This window comes from Stegodyphus dumicola, chromosome X1 (genome assembly GCF_044657685.1).
Source record: "Stegodyphus dumicola isolate Sdum_Otavi_A_Nest chromosome X1, ASM4465768v1".
In the NCBI taxonomy this organism is placed as follows: Eukaryota; Metazoa; Arthropoda; class Arachnida; order Araneae; family Eresidae; genus Stegodyphus; species Stegodyphus dumicola.
The window spans coordinates 238,979,081-239,002,522 of record NC_140780.1 but is presented as its reverse complement, the minus strand read 5'-3'; the positions used below and the strand labels follow the sequence as shown (position 1 = coordinate 239,002,522).

The 23,442-nt window shown below is 34.9% G+C and overlaps 1 protein-coding gene and 1 long non-coding RNA gene across 3 annotated transcripts in view; one reads left to right on the top strand and one right to left on the bottom strand.

Annotated features, from left to right (window-relative positions):
• Positions 1-7,694, bottom strand: part of LOC118202862 (dnaJ homolog subfamily C member 25 homolog) — a 55,637-nt gene extending 47,943 nt beyond the window's left edge. Inside the window, exons 1-2 of one of the 2 annotated variants that reach the window (XM_035375070.2) lie at positions 7,536-7,694; positions 7,379-7,407 (exon numbers count right to left, since the gene is read on the bottom strand). In XM_035375070.2, coding sequence (XP_035230961.1) covers positions 7,379-7,407; positions 7,536-7,689 — 183 coding nt within the window. In that variant the 5' untranslated portion in view covers positions 7,690-7,694. The remainder of the gene's footprint in view (positions 1-7,378; positions 7,408-7,535) is intronic. The other variant, XM_035375069.2, reaches the window with a different exon arrangement.
• A 444-nt stretch (positions 7,695-8,138) lies between these two features.
• LOC146993453 (uncharacterized) overlaps positions 8,139-23,442 on the top strand; it is a 38,956-nt gene continuing 23,652 nt past the window's right edge. Inside the window, exons 1-2 of the long non-coding RNA XR_015038394.1 lie at positions 8,139-8,266; positions 15,004-15,121. This is a non-coding gene — a long non-coding RNA (uncharacterized LOC146993453). The remainder of the gene's footprint in view (positions 8,267-15,003; positions 15,122-23,442) is intronic.

Sequence of the window (23,442 nt, the reverse complement as noted above, 5' to 3'; positions counted from 1 at the left end):
ATGCATTGTAGATAACATAAGTACACATTTTGATTTTTTAGGCACATACCATACTAGTGACGCGTTCTTTTGGAACACAAATATAGAAGAATAAATGTTCCTAGTTTTGGTTTGGATGAACTTTTTGGGAATTTCAGCCTTGTTTCTCTTCAGGATTCCTACAATATTTAGCTTCTTTGATAACAGTTCTTTTGCTAGAGGATAACTCGTATACCAATTATCCATTGTTACGTTTCTGCCTGAACCAAATAAAGGGGTGCACAGGCGTTTTGTAATTTCAAATGGTAAACTTTCAACTCTAAAGGGACTTTCTGGCTGTTGTCTTGCGTATATCTCCATGTCATAGCTGTAGAAAGTTCTTGAAACTACTAAGGCAAATATTTTGATTCCATACTTCGCTGGTTTGATGGGTATATATTGACGAAAAGAACACCACCCTCGAAATTTCTCCAATTTTTCTTCGATAGTAACATATTCATCAATAATGTGTATCTTTTGGCAATTTTCATTGAAATCGGCAAAAAATTCTCTCGCAGCCGCCAGTATGTCCAATTTTTTCCGAGCTTCACGATTGGTCACATTGTCTAACCACAGACACTGAGAAGAAAATTAAAACTTTTATATGACATTGTGTCCTGTAAAATTTCAATGCCTGATCCATCAGTAGCCCACAAATCTTGCATATTTGTATGTGAAGATTTATGTAAGCCGCACAGATATAAAAGCCCAAAAAGTGCTCTCATTTCCACATCATCTGTCGTTTTGGCATCCCGCTCTCTGGTGTAATTTAACGATATTTTTTTAATATAAAAGTTTGTACACTCTACAATGGATCGTATCATTTTAGCATTAAAAAGCAATTCCCAACTTTTTAGAGACTCCGTTATATTGTAAATATAAATGGTAATGGTAAATGACTTATTATATTTTGAGAAGTGATTTTCACTTTTTGATTTGGTTTTTCTTTCTGCCAAACTCTTATTTTTGCTAATAAAAATATTTTTTCTAAATCAGGATTTCTGTTGTCTTTATCATTCTGCTCAAATTCACTTCGCTGTCGTGAGGAGTGTATATTTCTTCATCAGATTCATTTTCATTGTCTTGATCAATTTCTTTTTCAGGAGACTCAACTTCATCTAATAGAGTTTTTAAACGTTCCATCTCTTTTTCATATTCGGTAAATTTACGTTTGTAAGCCATTATCTATCAAATAATCCAACAGACCAACAACGGAAACACTCAAGAGCAGGAGGCTAAACTGCTACTAATGAAAAATTTCAAAGCAGTAACGATCGCACGGGGTGACTGAGTCACCCCATTGCCTCATGGATTCCATGAAACAATTGCTTCTTTTGCAGAAAAGAAAAACAAGCAAAAATAACAATACATATTTCAAGGGGAGTGTCAAACAGGAGGATACTAGAAGGATGATTCATTAAAATGAAATATTTCCGGTTAGGATTGTTGATTTTTGATGCATGGGGTAACTGTGCCCCGTGCGACTTCTCCCGGGTTAACCTACCTTCGATAACATTCCAGAGAAAAACGGCTAAGAATTCTAGAATGTTCTCACTCTATCTATGGCATACTGTACATGGACAAAGTCAAGCGAGTGCACAATGCCAAATTTGTGCAATTCCCTAATTTTTTTTTTTAAGTGAAAATAGATTGATGTGTATATGGACACCGAGTTTGTGCAATTCTTTGACTTGTTATTTTGGTTCTGTGTAGCGGCCATCTTGAAATTGTGCCTTGCTGGCTAATCGCCAGTTTTCGCTAAGGGGCATCCTGTAATATATTTTTACAATATTTTTTCCCCTATTTGTTCAAAATTGTAGAGAAACTTCAGGTTAATCTTATCACTTGCAGCCATTTTTATGGGGTAAAGCACAAAATAAGCAATGTACTACTGTGGTGATGGCGATAAGGAGCGCGCCTTGCACTCTCCGATAAGTGTGGCAACCCTAGAGGAGAAGCTTCTTACGAGTAGCGAGCAGAGCAAAAACAGGCCGGCTGTCGGGGAGTGTGTGCGAAGTTCCGAAATAAAGCTTAATTTTTATGGTGCATTATGTCTTGTTAATATTTATATTAATGCAGTAAGAACATAATCTGTGATATGGAATTCGAGGATTGGTGGCAAAACATATAGGTAACAATATTATAGGAAACACCAGAATGGTAACCCGGACTGTCTTAAATCAAGCCGTATGAACAGTTCACAGCACTTTCAGTTTTGACTACAAGCCATCACTCAAGATCTCCAAACCAGAAGTAATGGATTACATCGGTTTTCATCCTCCGAATCACAGATGAGTAGTAATTATAGATCATTTTATAATTCTGTTTTCTACTTATCATTTAATTTCATTTTCTTTAGTTAAATTTTTGCTTTTATTTTGGCTTAAAAACCTTGCACAATGTCTGATGTTCATGCCGTCCAAATTCCGGTTTATAACCGATCAAACCCATCTTTATGGTTTATTATGTGTGAAAGTACCTTTGCTCTTGCCACCCCCAAACCTATCACAGAATCCATTACTAAATATAATTATGTAGTTTCTCATCTTCCTCCAGATATTGCATCACTTGTGAGGGATTTACTTATGAAACCAGACCCTGTTGATCCATATACAAAGCTCAAAACTGAGTTAATAAATCGTTTAGGAGAATCTTCTCAGCAAGAAATTTGCCAATTATTATCTGGAGAAGAATTAGGCTCTCGAAAACCTTCCGATTTGCTTAGAAATATGAAACGTCGAGCAGAATCTTTAAATGTTCCTGATAACTTAATGTTAGAATTATTCCTTTAACGTTTGCCTTCGACTGTTCAGTCTATTTTGGCAGCGGTTTCCAATTTAACTGTAGATAAAGCTGCAGAAATTGCCGACAGAATTTTAGAAGTAAATCCAACCCCAGGGACTTGTGCCGTTTCTTTCACAGTCGATCAGTCTTTTGAGGATAAATTATTTAAACAAATAGAAAAATTAAACAAACGTATTGATCCCATTTCTGTTTCTCGTGGTCGTTCGCCAAATCGCGGAGATCGCAATAACGAAAGAAGCAATTCCAAAAGGAGAGATTATTCTGTTTGCTGGTATCATAGACATTTTGGGGAAAAGTGTAGAGAAGACAAATGTACAAAACCTTGCTTATGGCAGGGAAACGAAACCAGCAAAGAATAGAGGTGACTTATTCTTTGCCTCAAGTTTCACGTCGCCTGTTTGTTCCTGACTGTAGAACATGAACATTATTTCATGGAAATAATTTAAATATTTGACACTCAGTATTTTGAACCATTTTTAATGTTAGCGTTATAAATTTGCAGGTGACGTATATAATACAAAATTTAGAGGGAAAAGTTTTTGGATATTTTACTTATTTTATACGTGCAAATGTTCATCCTTAGAAAGGGTATATACTTTTTCGCGATCAGGTAATTTCATATACAGTCAAAAGTCGTTAATTCGGACACCCATAATCCGGAATGATCTATATTCCTGACACCCATAATCCAGAATGATCTATAATCCTGACCTCAAAGCTACAAACTTTCTGCTACACATGCGCATAAGACCTTTACGGCTGCAAATATGCGTGTGCGTATGCGTGTTTGATGTATAATGGACGGTATAAGCTAAGCAAAATTATCTAATTCAGTTAATGTTGCAGATTACATTGTTCCTTAATCTTCGAATTGGACCTGGTTTATTATTTTTTGCAGACTGTTAGAGCAATTTTATAAAAGTAAGCTTGAACTTTCGATTATGTCAAATAGAATTTCCGATATATATTTACTAACATGTAAAGGATCTACAAAGCAAAAGTATGTTTCAAAGTCCATTAAACAAAAAGTGGAATTGCTGCAAAAAATAGATAAAGGTATAATCCTTTATTTATCGAACCATTCCGAAATCTGTTTATCACTTTCACGCTGCTCTGCAGCAGGGGGAGGGGGGAACGCCGCGGCGCACAATGAATTGGAATTTGATCTGTCAGCACTATCCTTATCTTCAGGGCAGATGTTTATATTTTATTTGGTTTATAATTTCTTACTAAATGTAGTATTTCATCTCGATGTACTCCGTCTTTGATATGATTTAAATCAAATTCCTCGTCATTATAATTCGCTTCCAATAGTGAAGAAAGTTACAGAGGTTATTGAAAACGAAAAAATTTCGATTGACAAATTAGTCGATATTCTCGACACAGCAATTATAGGACTTGAACAGCGGAAATTTGTAACTGAAAAAGAAATTATGTCTGTTTATAGAATTAAAGAGAAAGTATTATCACATGTTAACTTCCTTTTGTAGTTGAATTAATCACTCGTAAAATGGGTGTAAAAGACAAACATTTATTTAAAGATAAATCTTAATAACCTACACGTAACGTATTCGTAAACGTACATAACAAACGTACTTACTGCATCGTACCATTAAACATTTCAAGCGTACATCATCTCAATGTATATTTAAAAAAAAAATTATAAATAGAACGACATCCAGAAATTAGCTGTTGCCATTTTCTCAATAGATATTTTGTCTAATAACAATTAAATAATTTACAATCGTGCTTACACACATAAAACGAAGCAACTTAAACAACTTACATCGAAAGAAATGTTTAATAAAGTAAACAAATAAATATTAAGCTTTTTTTTTTTTTTTTTTTTGTAAATTTTGATACCTTTTAGATCATAATTGTTCTTTATTTCATAAATTACGGTTTCATATTTTTAATTTTATAATTTCTGCATGCCGTCTTACCAGATTTAAACTGATGATCTATAATCCGGAATCGCCGAAGTCTCGAAGAGTCCGGATTAACGACTTTTGACTGTATGTCATTTTTACCGACTTTAAAGATTCACAAAATTTTCCTGCATCTTCGTTGAAATTTTTCTAATTTATGAGGAAAAAGCAGTGTACATGGATAAAGTTAAGAGTGTGCGCAATGCCATTTTTGTGCAATTCTGGGATGTTTTTTTAAGTAAAAATAGGCTGACGTGCACATGAAAAAAAAAAAAAAAAAACGCGGCGAGGAGTTTGCGATTTCTCCCAATTTTGCAGTGATTAAGCACTTTTGTTCCATAAAATCTCTAGCCTAAGTGTAATTCGGCTAGCAGATTTTTGGAAAAAATGTTGAGTAAGTAAAAAGAAAAGAAACCTGTCTTTACTTCGTGAAGACAAAGTGGCGGCGAAAAAAAAAGTAGAAGGTTGCTGTAGCAGGGTTGGTTGCCAAATTTTCGCCAAGTTACCATATTCCAAAGATTAACTTTTTGCTCAATCCCTAAATTATGCCATTTTAGTATCTATCTTATATAATGCTAATGACACAGACTCTTACATAAAGACCTCAGCCAATCAAAACTTTAGAAAATAATTATTAACCAACAAAAATTAAATAGGAATCATCACCAACTTATTTTGGCCCAAGATTTCATCTTGTACATGTCACATTTGCTCTCTGCTATTCTTCCAAACTAGTTGCTGGTTTTCTTCATCTTAAAAAATGTTAAACTTCTACACCGCTTTATATCTGTGTTGGCTAAATAAATGTTCATCAATAAGAATAAAAATGAAAACAAATTCAAGTATGACTGCAACTACTACATCTTTTATCTACACCACTAACCACATACCAGATTATTTCATATATATATGTATATCATTTATATACAGTTTTATAAATGAACATTATTTGGTTTTGCATTTTACATTTATTTTGAACAACAAACACTAATGATGATAAGGAACTGACCAAAATAACAATGCAGATATTACTTCAATGCTAGAAGTACAAATGGTTAATCTTTGGATTATGGTAACTTGGCGATTTTTTGGAGACCAACCCTGCTACAGCAACCTGCTAGTTTTTGTTTGGACGCCATTTTGTTTTCATGAAGTAAAGGCATGTTTTATTTTTTAACTCAACATTTTTTTCTGACAATCTGCTAGCCGAATTACGCTTATGCTAGAACTTTTATGGAACAAAAGTGCTTAATCATGACGAAGATTAGGTGCGAAATTGGGAGAAAGGGCAGAATCGCAAACTGCTTGCCGCGTTTTTAAGAACTGCACATACACGGTATCCATGTACACGTCGACCTATTTTCACTTAAAAAAAAATCCCAGAATTGCACAAAAATGGCATTGTGCACACTCTTGACTTTATCCATGCACACTGCTAAAGTCCTAGCTAGTAACCTTTATCGCCTTACTAAAATGTCTGCAAACTACCTGTTACCATATTCCAAAGATAAGACGTACAAACTACAGAAAAGAAGAATTGTTTCCAGAATCCTTATTTATAACAGGCAGATTTCAGTTTGAATGCTATGGATTTTGTGCACTTACGTAACTGTGAATTTATGCAAGTCGGGAGATTATACTATACACATTTACGTTAAACATTGGTTAATCTTTGGATTATGGTAACTTGGCAATTTTTTGGTGACCAACCCTGCTACAGCAACCTGCTAGTTTTTGTTTGGATGCCATTTTGTTTTCACGAAGTAAAGGCAAGTTTTTTGTTTTACTCAACATTTTTTCCAACAATCTGCTAGCCGAATTATGCTTATACTAGAACTTTTATGGAACAAAAGTGCTTAATTATGACGAAGATTAGGTGTGAAATAGGGAGAAAGTGCAGAATCGCAAACTGCTTGCCGCGTTGCACATACACGGTATCCATTTAAACGTCGACCTATTTTCACTTAAAAAAAAAAAATCCCAGAATTGCACGAAAATGGCATTGCGCACACTCTTGACTTTATCCATGTACAAAGCTAAAGTCCTAGCTAGTAACCTTTATCGCCTTACCAAAATGTCGCCAAACTACTAGTTACCATATTCCAAAGATTAGGCAAAACATTTAATGCTCTCTTGGGACCCTAAGCAATTGTAAGCAAATCTGTTAAATTATTTCTCTCATATTTCCACTTTTAGCACTGTATGTATAAGTATAGTAAGTGTTTACAAAAATTTTAAATGTAATTTCAAATTACATGCAATTAATGTGTGTTTCATGCAGCAGTGTTTTTATGTGACCCTCTAGTTTCTCTACACCAGAGAACACTCACACACAAAATGTTGAATTTAAAGTACTACTGATTGTTACTTAAATGCACATAGGCAAGATTAGTACTTAGCTCCCCCCCCCCCACACACACAAGGGAAAAAAAATATATAGATCGAAGACTAGTACCAATAAGTACACTCGAAAGAATTATATCAAAATTTTTATGTACTTTTTACTGAGAAAAGCACTTTTTGAGCTGAATTTCCCTCACCCATGACAGATGTAACTGCATCATTTTCACTAGATACAAATAAATTTTATAATTAAATTTACTATGAATTCATAAAAAATATCATACCTTCGATGCATCTCGAGTCACGCCCAGAACTGAAAATATAAGTATTCAATAAATAACACCGCCAATACCTAATTAAAATAAAAATAAATAAGGAATCGCTTTTATAAATAATTCTCGAGACATCATAAAAAAGTGTTTACGTCTCCCCATCATATACCTGAATAACAATCATGTTGGCCACAGTATAAACTGTCTATTAAAGCAAATGTAGAATCAAAAAACAACGCCAAAAAAAGGGTTGATAAAATAACTGAATACATATTTAATTTTGTCTTAACTAGGGAAAGGAGGGAGAGAGGAAAGAAAAACATGAAATTGATGTTGCCAATATACTGCAAACAAAACTTAATAATAGAGCAAGGCAGACAGACAGATACAGTAGACAGATGTCTTGTGTTGCACCGTTGTACGAAAAATCACGCTTAGGTGCCAAGAAAGGGGGACAATTTCGTATTTCAGAGGAGAGTAAAAAGGAATTTCGTATATTTTATAGGAATTCGAAAGGCCAGGAAGAAAAGATGGGACAAAATAAAATTAAAAATAAATGGCCCAAAAGTAATCGAAAGAAAAAAAAATTAATAAATAAATAATTAAAAAAAGGCCTATAGAAAGAAAAGGAAAAGAAGTAAGAGAATTTTTCTAAAGAAAAAAGCGATTGTGGCCATGAGTGAAGTCAAAAGGGAAGGAAGCTGTTGTCATTCACATTAAATAGTATTTTCCAGGTGTGTGTGTGTAGTGGAACATAATTTAATGTTTCTATATAATTATTAAGACTTCCTAAGTGGCAACAAGATGTAATGTTTTGAATAGTTATTAAGATTCGCCGTGTGGCAACAACGAGTCGAACTAAAAAGGTCGTTACTTGGAGTGTTCTTTGATAAGCGTTTCGTAAGCTTTATTTCTTAAAAGTTTGTTATATTTTTATGTAAAAAATAAGTAACATGTTGCAAACAAAAATGGAAATTGTAAAAATAAATATGCTGTTTCTTTTAAGACCAAAATAAGCCTTTAGTTCACTTATGAAATGCTCTGGCTGATGAGTTTCGATTTCGCTTATTCATCAAATCCACATGTGTAGTGAGTGTGTTTGGTAAAGCTGAATGGATGTGAAGATGGGGGGGGGGATTAAATATAAAATTATAAATTTTGGGGGTCCAGTCACTTAACAGTTTAAGTCTAGTTTAGAAGCTAACTATTGGTATGACGGGAAACTAAAATATAAAAAATTTTAAAGTATTTTTTTTCTTTTTCTTTAACATAGGGAAGAAAGGCTATATGTTTGCCTCTACCTTGAGACACAGCAACGAAGAACACATAATATCAGACAAAATTATATATTAACTAAAAAAACATCGTCTATTGCGGTGTCCAACATATTCATGCATTTTTCAGAAAAGAGCATCAGACTAAATCATAAATCCATACAGGGCGAGAGCATATCAGCAAAAATAAATAAGAAAAAAAAATACAGAATTAATTTTAATATTAATTAATTTTTTTAATTAAAATTTTATGTATTTATCAATTTAACCGTCCAAGATCGCCTTTTTAGACCCGATACGTAGTCTAAAAAGTCTAATAGGCGTCGCTACTGATAAGGACTACTAATAACGATAGCGTCCCTATGGAATAGTTACCAAAAAGGGAACCACATGATTTAAAGCAATTACTAAGTATTTAACATAATAAAATCAGCATAATAATAATGAACATAATAAATAAATGAATTTAAAGGTACTTCAGTGACAGATATTTGATTTAGTTTAAGGAAAAGAAGTTCTACTTATCTGAATGTTTCATCTTTGTGTTACAGCGAAAGATATCAAGGACAGAAAAATCACACCAAAATACTGAAAAATGCTAAACCGAAATTAAACTAAAAATCCAAAATAAATATCCCACACAATTAGATACAAACGTGAAAACTAGAATTTTTTTATGTGCACGAAAGAATGTATACTAAAAATTTCCTCGAAGACAGAGAACAATACGAACATTTTATCAATGGGCTTTGGTGCGTCCTTGACTTTTGATTTTCTACCAGCTATTATTCTGCGAACGATACCTAGAACTGAAAAATCAGCAAACATACGTTTTATTTCTTTGATTCTTTTTAAAGAAATTATTAGAAAGATAATATTAAAGAACTATATTAAAGAAAGATTTATTTTTTCCGAATTTTTACGTTGTTTGTGAACACGTTTTTCAGGCCGGTTATAGGTTACTGTGGATTTTGCAAAATTTGCTTCAGGTTTTTCTGTATTTTTATCATCAAGAATTTCGCTACTAGTTTTTTCAGCTGGCGTTTTGGAACTTTGTACAGTTTCCCCCTTAAGAATGGACAATATAGGATCAATTTTCTTACCCACGCTTCTTAGAAGGTGCCATTGAAATTTTGGAGTCCTTTTTTTTTTTCAGATTCATAGTGTTTTGGAAACATTGCCTAAAATTTGCTGAGTGACCCAATTACAATTACAACGTTTAAGATTTTTTATCCTCTTACTCTCACATTCTGAATATTTATGATCGCCAGCACACTTCACAACCTGGGGAGGAGTTTACACTGGGGAGGAATGGAAGAAATGCTGGCAGTTTAATACATTGTGAGACATCACCTTTAAGTTGGTAACTTTCCACAGAGACAAAAAACGCAACATATTTTGAACATCATAGATTCTTTCTGTTTCAGGTTCGTTGAACAACTCAATCTGGAAGATTAGCACGGGAACCCGTGTTCCGAGTTTAATAATATTAGAAATTTTGATTTTGTTAAAAACCATCCTCAATTAATACGGTTTTACATCACCAACAGCAGTGTCAAAGGGCATTCCTCTCAAAACTACCTTAAATGGTTTAGTTGTTTTGGCATACATTACATAATGTTGAACATCTTTCATTTCTAAATACAGTGCCCTTTTTCAGTGACCATCAATGTCGACTGGGAAAATTTTAAAGAAATTCACGCCTGATCTTAGCTGTAAAAATATCATTAACATCATCTATAAGTTCCTTAACAAATTCTTTAACTTTTAGAGGTGGTATTATATGGTATTTTCTGCCTCAATCGAGCATGCCTTCGTGGTGTAATAGTAGCACACTTGGCACGTATTCGAGAGGTCCAGCTCCGGTGAAGGGATTCCAAATTTTTCACATCTTTTACTTCAAAATAACCAAGAGACTCTACAGTATCACCGTAATTAGTTTTATTCTGGATGTCTTTAGAATATCCATAGCTACAATTTCTATATTATAATTTAGAATATTCTCGTCCGATAGTATTCGGAGAACAGTCTTGACGCAAACTGCGCAAACAAGGCTGTTCTGCAAATTTTACCCTTCTTGTCAGTAACATTTTCAGAATTATTCGCATAATCATTATCCAAAAGAGAAAAGTTATTTCCAGTATTAATATCACTTTTACTTTTCAATATTTTGGCAAAGTGTCAGGTTTTCTGCGGGGAGACAAAAGCCGTCATCGGTTAGTATTTGATCCGATCTACTAGATTTTTGAGCACTTACAGCTATATCCGAATTTTTACAAGAACTAGAATTAAAAATTTTACTAGAGCTATTTTGAATTACACCCCAGTCATCAATAGTAGAATTCTTATTGCAATATTCAGCTTTGGTAATTTGAACACTATTAATAACATCATAATTTTCCTTAGAACTAATAACAGTAGAATTTTTATCATAATTAGCACCATCCTTAAGCATATTTGCACCTTAATCTACAGCAGATTTACTATGTGTCCGAAAAATTTCACATTTGCTTTGTTATACTGCCCTGTATGGCAGCAACTTGAAAATCCAGCATCGGGTGGATGCTGGCTCTTATCTCTTTCATGGATTTCCTTTAGAAAGTCGTCACACACATTGCGTATGTAATTGACAGTGCGTAACACACATTGCGTGCAGAATCCTCTGAGAGTTTAGCGCATTTATAAAATCAAATTGATCATAATGTTTTTCGTTCAGTAAATCTGTCAGAACTTGATCCACTTTAGCGGGAGGATAATCACTACACCAGTCCGAAATATTCGAAATATCAATGCTATTTTCATAATCACTTGTAAATTCACGTTCGGTACCATAACAAAAAATAAATAATTCGAAAGTAAACTTCTAAGCCCAACACAGTTCGAAATACTCGGAGGTAACGAATAATACGCTGTTGCCGAAGTTAGTCTCTCTTGATGGCTGTTATCTATGTAACTGTATCTATTATTATCATTAATCATAACTGTAATATAGAAATAGTAGATTAGCAATGTAGAATAAACGATGTTTGTGTACGTCTTGTAATCATCACTGAGCACATATCCAACATAAAAAAATAATACATGGCGCAGTCGACCGTAGATTAAAAAAGATTTTTTTTTTTTTTTTTTTTTTTTTTAAGAACTATGCAGCGTCAATTGTGAATAACTGTATATTCTAAACAAAAACACAATGGGAAGTTGTTTACAGTGAAATCGAAACTTACATCGCTGGTAAGTGCGTTGTCTACTTTTATTCGAAGTGGCTAAAAATACGTATACGTATATATAAACTATTTAAAGTCTTAAATTAAATGTGGATGGATTAAAGCCACTAAGTAATCTAAATTTCGAAGGTAACTTAAGCGAAATTTGGAACAAGTGGAAACAAAAATTTTAAATTTATATGTTAGCGTCTGGTGGTATTACTAAATCACTTGAAATTAAAGCAGTTATTTTATTGCATATTATTGGTGAAGAAGCAATTGAAAAGTTTAATACTTTCAATTTCAGAAGATAAGAAGGATGTTGACACAGTAATTGAAGCGTTCGAAAATTATTGCATACCGAAAGCAAACGAAAGTCCTGATAGACGTTTATTTTTCTGTCGAACATAACATGTAGATGAATCGTTTGGTATTTTTTTAACTGATTTAAAGAAATTAAGTAGCAACTGTGGATTTGCAGAATTAAAAGATAGTTTAATAAGAGATGGAATAGTAAGTGGAATTCTAAATAAAAATCTCAAAGATAGATTATTAAGGGAAGATCAGTTAACATTGGAGATATGTATTAAAATGTGTAAAGCTTCTGAATTAGCAGAACTTAAGTTGAAAAACTTAACTGAAGAAAATAAAATAGAAGTGATCAAACGGAATAGAATTCAGACGTGCTCGATTGGTGAAAGGTCTGGTGACCTTGCTGGCCAAGGAAGAGTATCAACCGCACGGAGACAGTCCAGAGATATGTGAGCGGTATGTGGCCGGATATTAATTTGTTGGAAAATGGCCCTAGGATGACGTGCCATGAAGGGTAATGCAACCGTCTGCAGGATGGTATCAACATATCGTTGAGCTGTTAAAGACGTACGGAGGATGACTAAAGATGACCTGCTGTCATAAGAAATAGCACCCCACACCATCACACCAGGGGTTATGGCTGTATGCCTTTGTAAAACAAAAGTTGATTGGGACCGCTGGCTCCGTCCTCTCCAGACACGAACACAGTGGTCGTCTGGTTCAAGAGGGAAGCTGGATTCATTGCTGAACACTATAGGATGCCAGTCTGATGGCAGCCATGACGATCGGCTGCGACACCACTCCACACGGCTCCGCCGATGTTGTGGGGTCAAAGCCAAACGTCTAAAAGGCCTCTGTGAGCGTAACGCCGCCTCAGACAAGCGCCGTGAGATGGTGGACGGCACCACGGGAGGTATAGACGTGGCTGTAGTGCGTTGAGTAGTCGACAATGATACCGTTGGGGCGGTTCGGGCCTGTCAAACAATCATCCTATCTTGCCTCGCATTTGTGCTCCTTGGCCTTCCAGAGCCTTCATTTCAACGGTAATTTCCTTGTAGCAAAGATTGCTGCCAACATCTTTGCACAGCAGTGTCTGTATGCTGCAGGTGGCGGCCTTTTGCTCGGTATGACCACCCAGCTTCACGCAACCCTACAATGCGACCACGTTCGAACTCGTTTAGTTGCCTGTAAGGTCTTCGATATCGTCGTAATGGCATCTTTAGTTGCTTCTTTACGGAATTACAATGGCAGCAAAAAAAAAAAAAAAAAAAAAAAAAAAAAAAAAGATAAATTTTCCTCCTCTGTTACTGGCTTTATACTTTGCGAACTACGCACTAGAAATGAGTGCTACGATCGCAATGCCTGTTCATTTGCGTTGAAGCTTTGATCATTTGCATATTCGATTAACATGTTTTTGCATACAAAATTTCGTTATGATCGCAAAAGTCCTTCTTGGTGCTTCGATTTTTTGCAAAAGAGCGTAATACAATGGCATGGGTAGAAGGGATTCCCATTTCAGCCTTTTCTTTCAGAGTCAGTGCAAAATAGAAGGTCACATGACTGTATGTATAAAGTAACGTCAAAATGACTCTTCGTGCTTTAAACTTTAGACAGTGTTCAAATTAAACATTAATGACATTACTGATTATATCTAAAAAAAGAAACGAGATGTTTTAAAAACTTGACTATGGTATTACTATTTTCTCGAAATAGAATTTTAAATCTTTAAAACTGAAATATCGAAAGTAAAAAAATCACATCGCAACAGGAAAATGAAAGTTTGACGACTTGGCTAGCAGCAGATTTGTATTAAAAATATAATGTTTCAAAGAATAGTGAAAATCGTGAGTGGTAAACTATCGCAGTTTTTAATAGAATAGATTAAAAATTTGATTTTTATTATAGAAACGATTATTAAACTATATATATATATATATATATATATATATATTCATTTTGCCACCATTGCCATTTTTTATATCATGTATATTGTTAAACTATATATTAGGGGAATGCATTTTTTGCGATTACTTGTCTATCAGAATTACTGTATTTGCGATTCAATTCACCTGAAAAAAAGTCTAACTGTATCAGTTTAAATAATTCTATGAATTCTTCCCAAATTAATATCCTTACTTCGATTAAACCGACTCATTACTCTTCGCGGGCGAGATTCCAGTCAGATGTCCTGGGCATACTTATTACTAATAATATCCCACTAATTCCTCAGCTTAACGTTGATTACGATCTTCAGTCTGACCACTTTCCACTTTTATTTACTTTAGGACCAGCTTCCCCATTTTTTTTTTTTTTTTTTACTTTATATGGACAATTATTAACTGCCGCCAATTCTAAGTAAAATTAACTGTGATGACTTCACTTATAACTTCAGTGCAAGTACTAAATTAAACACACGAGATAATATGGAGAATTTCTAAGTTAATTTTACTTTTAAGCTCCAAAGTGCAGTCTCTTAAGCCACTTATGAAATTCTAAAAATGATCATAAACTCCCTGCAGATATTCTTGCTAAAATCAGGCATAAAAATATATTACGAAAAATTTGGCAACGTGCCCTTGACCCAAGGGATAAGGAAAATTATCACTAAGCAAATAGAGAAATGAAAAAGCTTTGCACTAACTATACGAAACAACGCTGGGATGACTTCGTAGAAAATCTTTCTCACGTCGATCACTTAATATGGAAACTTACAAAATCAGCTGAGCTGGGGAGAGCGCTGCAGTCACGAACTGTGATAGTGGTGGCATTTTAGCAGAGCTCCAAAATTTTTAAATATGTATTCAATATTTCTCACCTCTCTAAATAAGTTTTTGTGTTTTTCTTTCAGCAAGGTCTCCATAGAACTGAGGGGATCCCTGTCTTTGAGAACAATCTCTTCTTCTCCGCTCTTTATTTTCAGCAGCGTCTACGAAACCGAAACCTAGGATCTAGGACAAAATATTCAGGCAAGTATCCTTCATTTCTCTAAACTAAATCAAATCTCTCTTACGTTAGTGCTTTCTTAACTCATTTATTTATTTTTCTCATAAGCTTCAAACATTAAATAACAGTTGGGAATTGCTCATAATTATGTGGTACCTTTCTCGCAACTGTTCTTAGCAGACGCTACTTTCGTTATCGTTTCTTGTCAATCAGGTATTATCCATCTCAGAGGGAAAATGTTAATTTTGGACATTGGCAGTTGCATTAGGTTGCGCCAATTGCTCCTTCCCTCGCCATACAATTTCTAATTCGCTTAAAATTTTTTTCACTTCTAAATATTATGTTTTAATTTTTTTTAAAGCTTAGCGTTCTCTCACAGTATTCATTGCTATTTGTTTAATATCCAAATGTGAGCTGCGGGTGATTCTATATTTCTTTGAATAAATTGGGTAGAATATTGAGCTAATATTAATACAGAGTCCCTCAGTCTGTTAAACTAGTACTAATGTAATAAAATATGATTTCCAATTAAATTAAAAGTAAATACTTTGTTGAAATAATACAAATTTTATTAATAATTTAATTAATAAACTGTGTAAATTAATAACAAAATTTCACTAACAAAATGTCTCCGCTTCATTCATCCTGCCATACGTTGCTATTGTTACTCCCAGCTTTATGTAAAGCACTCAACAGTGTAGATTGTGTCCTATCGTATTCACACCCGCCTGTCTCTATGCGCTTTTTTCTCAACCCTTTTTTCCCTTCTTTCGATCAGTACTGCATTTTGATTGTATTAATTATCATCTTCATTTATCATCTTTGATATTCACCTAAGCCCAGTTTCCATCTTTCCACACTCTTCCTGTAAAATCCTCTTCCTGTAAAACGCCTTAACCCATCCTGTTATAAACTCCATTTCAAGTAAAACGACTTCTACATTCACTTCATTACCATTTTGTTCACACGCTATTTTTCTCACCTGATCGATATTATTCTTCCATAATTGCATTGTTTTGATCGTTATCCCTATTTCTCTCCTTATATTTCATTTTATACTCTTACCTCCTTTCTCCCACTTTCTTTCTCCTCTCATCTCTAGAAATCAATCTCATTTCTAGTAATTTCGAGCTAGGTAAGATCTTAAATTTTAAAACCTAACTGGAGCCAATTTTTTATAATCAAAAACTTACAATCTATGCTAAAATTAAGGTTTGCAGCCGATCACAACTTGGTACAATAATTTCATTACATGCGAAGGTATAATCTTATCTCCTTCCAGGCATGTGGATGGAAAAACAATTTAGCAAAACATCTAACATATTTTAAATATTCACTTACTGTTTCATTTCATCAAAGTCATTCATACAACTTGCGGTTATTCTTCTCCTCTGCTCTCCAGCAAAATTTACTGAATGAAAAAGCGTGTGCTATTGTACAATTATTTCAACACTACCATCTGACCAAAATCCTACACGCTAATAATTTAACACTAGACACGAAGAACACGTTCAGAACTGTACCTAATGTGATAAGCAGAAGCGTTCTTTAAACTTAAGTGTTGGCTGGAGAGCCTAACATTTAATTGCATGCATACCGTTACCTTTTATTTTAATTTATTTTATCTTACTTTGCTAGCTTGCACTTAAACATTTCATTTGCACGTCAAGATTTCAAATTTTAGAAGTATGGAAGCATTTGCTTTCCGTTAACACATATTTTAACAGAAACTTTTACGTTTGCAAAGCTAATCTATTAAACATACTTAATGAATCATTTACAATTCATTTTATTGAGCAATATCTATTCAGTTTTACATCCCATGTACAGCAGTTGCTTAAAATTATTCCACAAACACGCCAAACTTCTTCAAAACTCAGTCTCTTGGACTAAAATTCGAATTTCTATTTTTATACTAAATTTGAGATCATTGCGATAAATGCATGATTAAATTAAAAACTTCTTGCTACATAACAGAACTGAAATATTCATGCTTGAGGCAAAACTTAAAATGAACAGCAATTGTTGCACTTTTAGATGTAAACTAAAAATTGAATACTTAAAGAAATTAATCTTTTAATTACACTTATCTTTTGCCTTCGCTGGTAGTCACTCATCCATTTGGCGACAAAATCATACCAAGTTGGATAAACAGCAGCTTGGTCGATCCTCACTCTCCGACGAGGCTTCTAATCGCTTTCCACAAGCTCTAGCAACTTCTGTTTGGTAGGTCATTCACAAAATCTTGAAGACTTTGTCTGCCACTCAGGGAATTCTGGAATCGCTTGCCTCTTCCTCTTGTCGGAACTTCTTGTTTCTCCTCAAAACTCCTAGATTGGCTCGCCGGATCTATCCTCTGACTCTCGTAATCTTTTCTCTGCAATCATTACTCCTCCTTTGACCGCTTTCGGTGTATGCGTTGAATGTTTTAGATGGTATCCTTTTTGACGGCATCTGAGATCTTGTTCGCTGATCCTTTAGATGGCGCTGATTCTCTGTTGGTCGGTAGTTTTATCTAGTAGATTGTTGAACTTTGTTGTCCTTTTCTTTCTGGAAGCTTAGTCCTGATCCCTTTTTTATCCTTCAGCTCATTTCCTTTTGATGCGACCATCCTTAATTTCCCCCCCTTCCTCCGTCCCATCATTTGTAATACCCCGTCTTTTCCTTTCGCGAACCTGCGTTCTCAGTGTCGCTGGAAATTTTATAGTATTTCTTTCGGAATGTGATTCCTGCAAAATAGCTTTTAGTAGGGGTATAACAAGAGGCTCATAATATTTCTTTAACTGATAGCATTTGCCATAACATTCTTCCCCGTTGTTCATTTAAGATATTCAACGGATTAGGGTATTTGCTCGATGAAGAATGACCCTTAATATTTCGAGCAAAATTTTCCCTATTTTATCTTCAGGTGCACACGAAAGAGAACGTTTAATTTTCAGAACTTTATCTCTTACTTTAAATTAAATCACGGCGTTTCTTATCATTGTATAATTTTCTTTTTTTTTGAAATATCCGAATTGCGGATAGTTTCGTTGACTAACATCATTCATCTGCCATTTTAAATTCCGGAGAGCTCTTTTGAAAATAAAATTCGTTTAAACAAAGAGGCAATTAACTTTCTGCCAAGAAATAATTTAACTGGCGTCTTCCAGGTATTATCATATTCAGCCGTCCTTGAAGCAAATGCCAATTCAGCTACAAATCAGCTATCCCAGCGATTATAATAATTCTTTACATAACTACGGACAATTATTAACTATATTGTTATTTACTCGCTCTGCCATATTCGACTGAGGAGGATTAGAAACCATTTTTAAATATCGTATACCAAGCCGTGCTCATAAATCCTCAAAGATTTGACTAACAAACTGTTTGCATTGTCCCAAATTACCTTTGATGGAGCTCCATATTTTAAAATAAACTTTTTTAGAAAAGAATCTGACACAATCTGACAAACGGACAGACTACGGACAATTATTAACTATATTTAATAATTGTCCTTAGTTATGTAAAGAATTATTATAAGCGCTGGGATAGCTGATTTGTATCTGAACTGGTATTTGCTTGAAGGACGCCTAAACATGATAATACCTGGAAAGCCTTTTTGAGGGGAACTGTTTTGTCCACTTTGAAAAATGATCCGTGATAACGAGCAAATACCTATTCTTATTAACTTCACGGCGTTGGACATGAGCCTAATAAAGCAGTTCCTATTAATTCGTTTAGAAAAGTGGCTTTTATGCTATTTAGATGCTTCGCTGGGCTATAATTAACATTGTTAACTAATTGGCAAATATGGCTCGACATGACATACGCAGGAAGAAACTTTTGTAGCTGTGGAAAATAAACAGCTTAGCGAACTCGCTGTACCGTTTTCATTATGATAAGAGGGCCTGAAATTGGAGATACATGCAATTCCTGCAAAATACTCACCTTTAAACTGGCTGGAAAAACAGGTCTTAATTCTTGGTTTTTATTTGTTGCTTTTGCATGATTATCAATAATTTCATAATTTGCGGCTCTATTTCTGGTAGCCGTTATGTCCTGGTTTTCAAAATGCTCAGGATGTTTTAAATCAGCATAAATACTTTTAAATTTTGAGTCTGTTTGTAGTTTAGAAGTAATAGTCTCGAAAAAATCCAGAAATTTCACAGTTAATGTAGCACATCTGAATTAGTTCCCTTCTTCATCTAAATGTATTCTCAAAAGAGCGTCAGCTACGATGTTTTGTTTTCCTGAAGTGTGCTTAATAATTAAATTATATTCTTGCAGTTTAAGGGCCTATCTAATAAATCATAGCACTAAAATTTTCCCGGAATATAAACTACCCACGACAGCATGGTTTAAGTAAATAATAACAGGTGTCTTCTCAAAATCCGCTCTGAATTTCTGAACAGCAAAAAGAACTATTAACGTTTCCCTTTCTGTAGCCGCATAATTCCTCTGAGTTGGATTAAGAGTCTTACTAAAAAAAGCTACAGGCTGTCCGTTCTGCGTTAGCATAGCGCCAACCATAGCATATAATTTGAAGCATTTGCAGTAATCTCTAAGTTGCCGTCATCTAAAGAAAATTTCAAAACAGGAGCAATTCAAACAAACAATTCACGCGGTTTTAAGTTCTTTTCGAACGCTGCGTTTGTTTCGGCTGCACAAGTAAATGTAGCTTTCTTTCTTTTATTATTTAAAAAAATTTTAACAGCGGTTCGACTATCTATTCAAAGCCTTTGATAACAGTTCTATAATAAGAATAGAAGCCAAAAAACGAAGATAACGTTTTCGCTGTATTTGGTGGCGGCTACTCTTTTATTGTAATTATTTTGGAACCCTGTCTCTATTCGTTGCTGAGATATAGCGTAAGTAACGACGTTCTTTGCAGCAAATTTACATTTTGAAGCATTTATTTTTAATCCTGCTACGTTTACAAGCTAAAACACTTCGTGCAAATCCCTAATATGTTCGTCTGTAATCTTGCTAGTTACAATTATATCATTTAGATAAATAAAAGTGTTCTTTTTTCCAGGACAGGTCTAATATAGTATCCATGGCCTTCTGAAACGTGGCGGGAGCTCCGCATAAGCCAAACAGCATTCTCAAAAAGGCATGAATGCCTGACCTTTGTAATGAATGTGACTTATGGCACATCCTCTGATGTTACATATGTAAGATCTAGCGTCGTAGTTTTGTTCGGTGATTTTTATCTTCCTAGTTATGTCTTCGATTATGCTCAGTGACTAAACAGGATATTTGGTAATTCTATTTAATTTTCGGTAATCTACAACAAAACGCCATGACTTATGGTCTGATGATGGGGGAATAGTGCTACTGGGCTAGCGTAAGGGTTATTTACGGGAATTATTACTTTATTCTTCAGCATTTCTTGTACAAGCTTTTTAATGATTTCGTCTGAGATTTTGGTACAGCGGTAGGGCTTTGCTAGACGGGGGGGGGGGATTTACTGTGTCCATACTGGGGTTTACAATTTCAATGAGTCCAGGAGTGTCGTCAAATAATTTAAAAAAAGACTCACCAATTGTTCCATCTTGTGTTTCTCTTCAGCTGTCAGGTGATTCAGCTCGCAGGGCGGAGGGTGCGTTTCTTTCTTCTCAACTGCATTCATATCCACCAGTGCCGTGGCTTCCTGAAAACTAATTTTAGTCTCCGCTTTAAAACTTCTATTCCAAAAATTACCTAAGCTTATAGATATTTCATAACGAAGAAAACTACTTTCTGCTGCTCATTTTTTATTTGGAGGTGTTATAAGGTATTTCTCCCGCCTTCTTGGCGAGCCTTCGTGGTGTAGTGGTCTGCACGATGGGCCGGTATTCCAGAGGTCCGTGGTTCGATTTCCGGCGAAGGCGGTTGCTCATTTTTCATCTCTCCGGATTTTCTAAAAAAAACCTAATGTCTCTACACTGGCGCCCGAAGGTGTTGGAGGATGATTCTCCGCACCTAAAATTTGGCGAGTGTGTTCCGTAAAAACCCCAGTCGCCTTTTAAAAGGGGGAGTATATAAAGTATTTCTCCCGCCTTCCTAGAGTGCCTTCGTGGTGTGGTGGTCTGCACGCTGGGCCGGTATTCTAGAGGTCCGTGGTTCGATTCTTGGCGAAGGCGTAGCTAATTTTTCATCTTACCTGCTTCCAAAAAATACGTAATGTCTCTACACGGTAATTTGACTTTTTCTACAGATATACACTGTTTGCCTTGGACGTCAATAACTTTCGCCCCTTCAACTTCAAACATTCTATATCAGGGGTTCTCAACCGGTGGTACGCGTACCACTGGTGATATGCAAGAGAAGACTAGGTTGTACGCAAAGAAGCAAAGTATTTTTAACTATTAACTTCAAAAATTAAAACCCCAATATAACGATTTAGTTTTTTCTCTAACACTCGTAAATTTATGCGATCTGAGCTTTGTTCAAGGTCAATAGCCACTTATAGATGTAAAAGGCGAAAGATCTGTTCGCATGGTAGTTTTCATGGTTCTTCCATGTAGCACGTTTCACAAATTTTCTTTTAGCCATAGGCATAACAAAATTTGCCATAAATGATGTTTTTATAGGGAGTGACTGAAATGGATTCTGTATTTAATAGGAAATAAAAATAACTTCCTCTAAAAAGATAACATTAATTCTCTTAGAGTTTATATTTATAAGCATGTCAGCACTTTATATCGCCATTTCCGGGCTCATATTGTTCCATTTTAAATGAGAAACATTTAAGTCGGTTTGATATCTCTAACAGCATATATTTTGTGTTCTTGTTGCCTTGTATTCCTTACTTTTCTACGCGATTTGAGAATATGGTCGTTTGTTTTTGAAGAACTCGTAATATACTGTGCATTTAAATATTTGTGAAAAAAGTAATAAAAAAAACCTAGATCCTCAAAATGCAAAAATGGCTAGGATTGGCTAAGCGGAAAAGTGACGATTCACAGGTGATGGACCCAGGAGAACCTACTAGTAATAAGAATATTGAAAAGAAAAGAAAAATTGTTTCTAGAAATTATCATGAAAGTTATTTATCATTTGGATTTACTTGGAATGGAGATGAAATGGATTCGCAACCTCAATGTATTGTTTGCGGTGAACTATTATCCAATCAAAGTATGAACCATCGTTTCTTAAAAGACATCTTGAATTTAAGCATGAAATTTAAATGATAAATATGAAGAATATTTTAAGAGGAATTTATTGGAGTTCAGAAACAGTAGACAAATAATGAAAGGTTTTGTTACTTTGTAGGGTTTATATTTATTTTAACTAACATTTATTTTAAGTTTAAACTATCTTTCCTGTCAAGCCTTACTTTCCCCTGGAACTGCCAATGCCAGAATATGTAAATTTGAGTAGAACGCGCAAGCATTCAAATTATCAGCGGAAGTAGTATGATTTAAATAGAGAGGAAACAAGTTCGGTGTGTGATATTCTTACTGCACGAGCGTGGAGGTAGTTAGCGAGAATTGAAGAACCCCGCGTTGCGGCCTATGTGCTTGGCGGGAAGTAGTGGTAATCGTTCCAGTGAGCTTCAAGTCTGCTGAATTAGCAGCGGTATTGTAAAACGCGGTGAGTTAGTTATTTTAGAGAGCCTCGTAGTTAGAATCTTGTCTTTACTTTCTTTTCAGGTTATTATTTTTATTTTGACTGCCAAGTTGGCACAGTCTGTGAGCGTCAAGAGCACGCAATTGTAATTTTATTACGTTGAATAAAAAGGGACTTAAACCCTTCACAAGGCTCTATCTTTTATACAAGTTTTCACAGTCACCTCTTGGTTGCGTGCAAGTTGGAGGCGCGCAACGTTATATTGGCGCCCGAACAATTATCGAACTGAAATGGCCGAAAACTGGATGGAAGCGGCTGGACAACACCGAGAAATGACAAGTCAGTTAGAAGGATTTGGATACCTGGTCCAGACTTTGAGAGCGTCAATCAAGCCAAACGTCCATTTCGACGGAAAAAATTCGGTGGCGGTATTTCTCGAAGGTCTAGAAAACCACTTTCAGCTCTACTCTGTGCCTGAAAGACAAAAAGTTGCCATCGCCACATCAGCACTAAGAGGACAGGACGCGCTATGGTGGAAAAATATAGGCAAATTTCTTCTAGGTGAATTTGGAAGCCCGACGTATACATTTGAAAATTTCAAAAAATCGTTAGTAAAGGCCTTCCCCATAGTGAAAGATCGCGCACGGCTGGAAGCCGAACTATATAGTTTCTATCAACGGGATACAGCAGAATTGACGGACTTTATTTTACGAAAAATCAAGCTAACGGATATGCTGTATGGGAAAAAACCCGATGCGGAGATAATTGAAATAATATTACCAAGATTGTTACCCGCTGTCCAAGA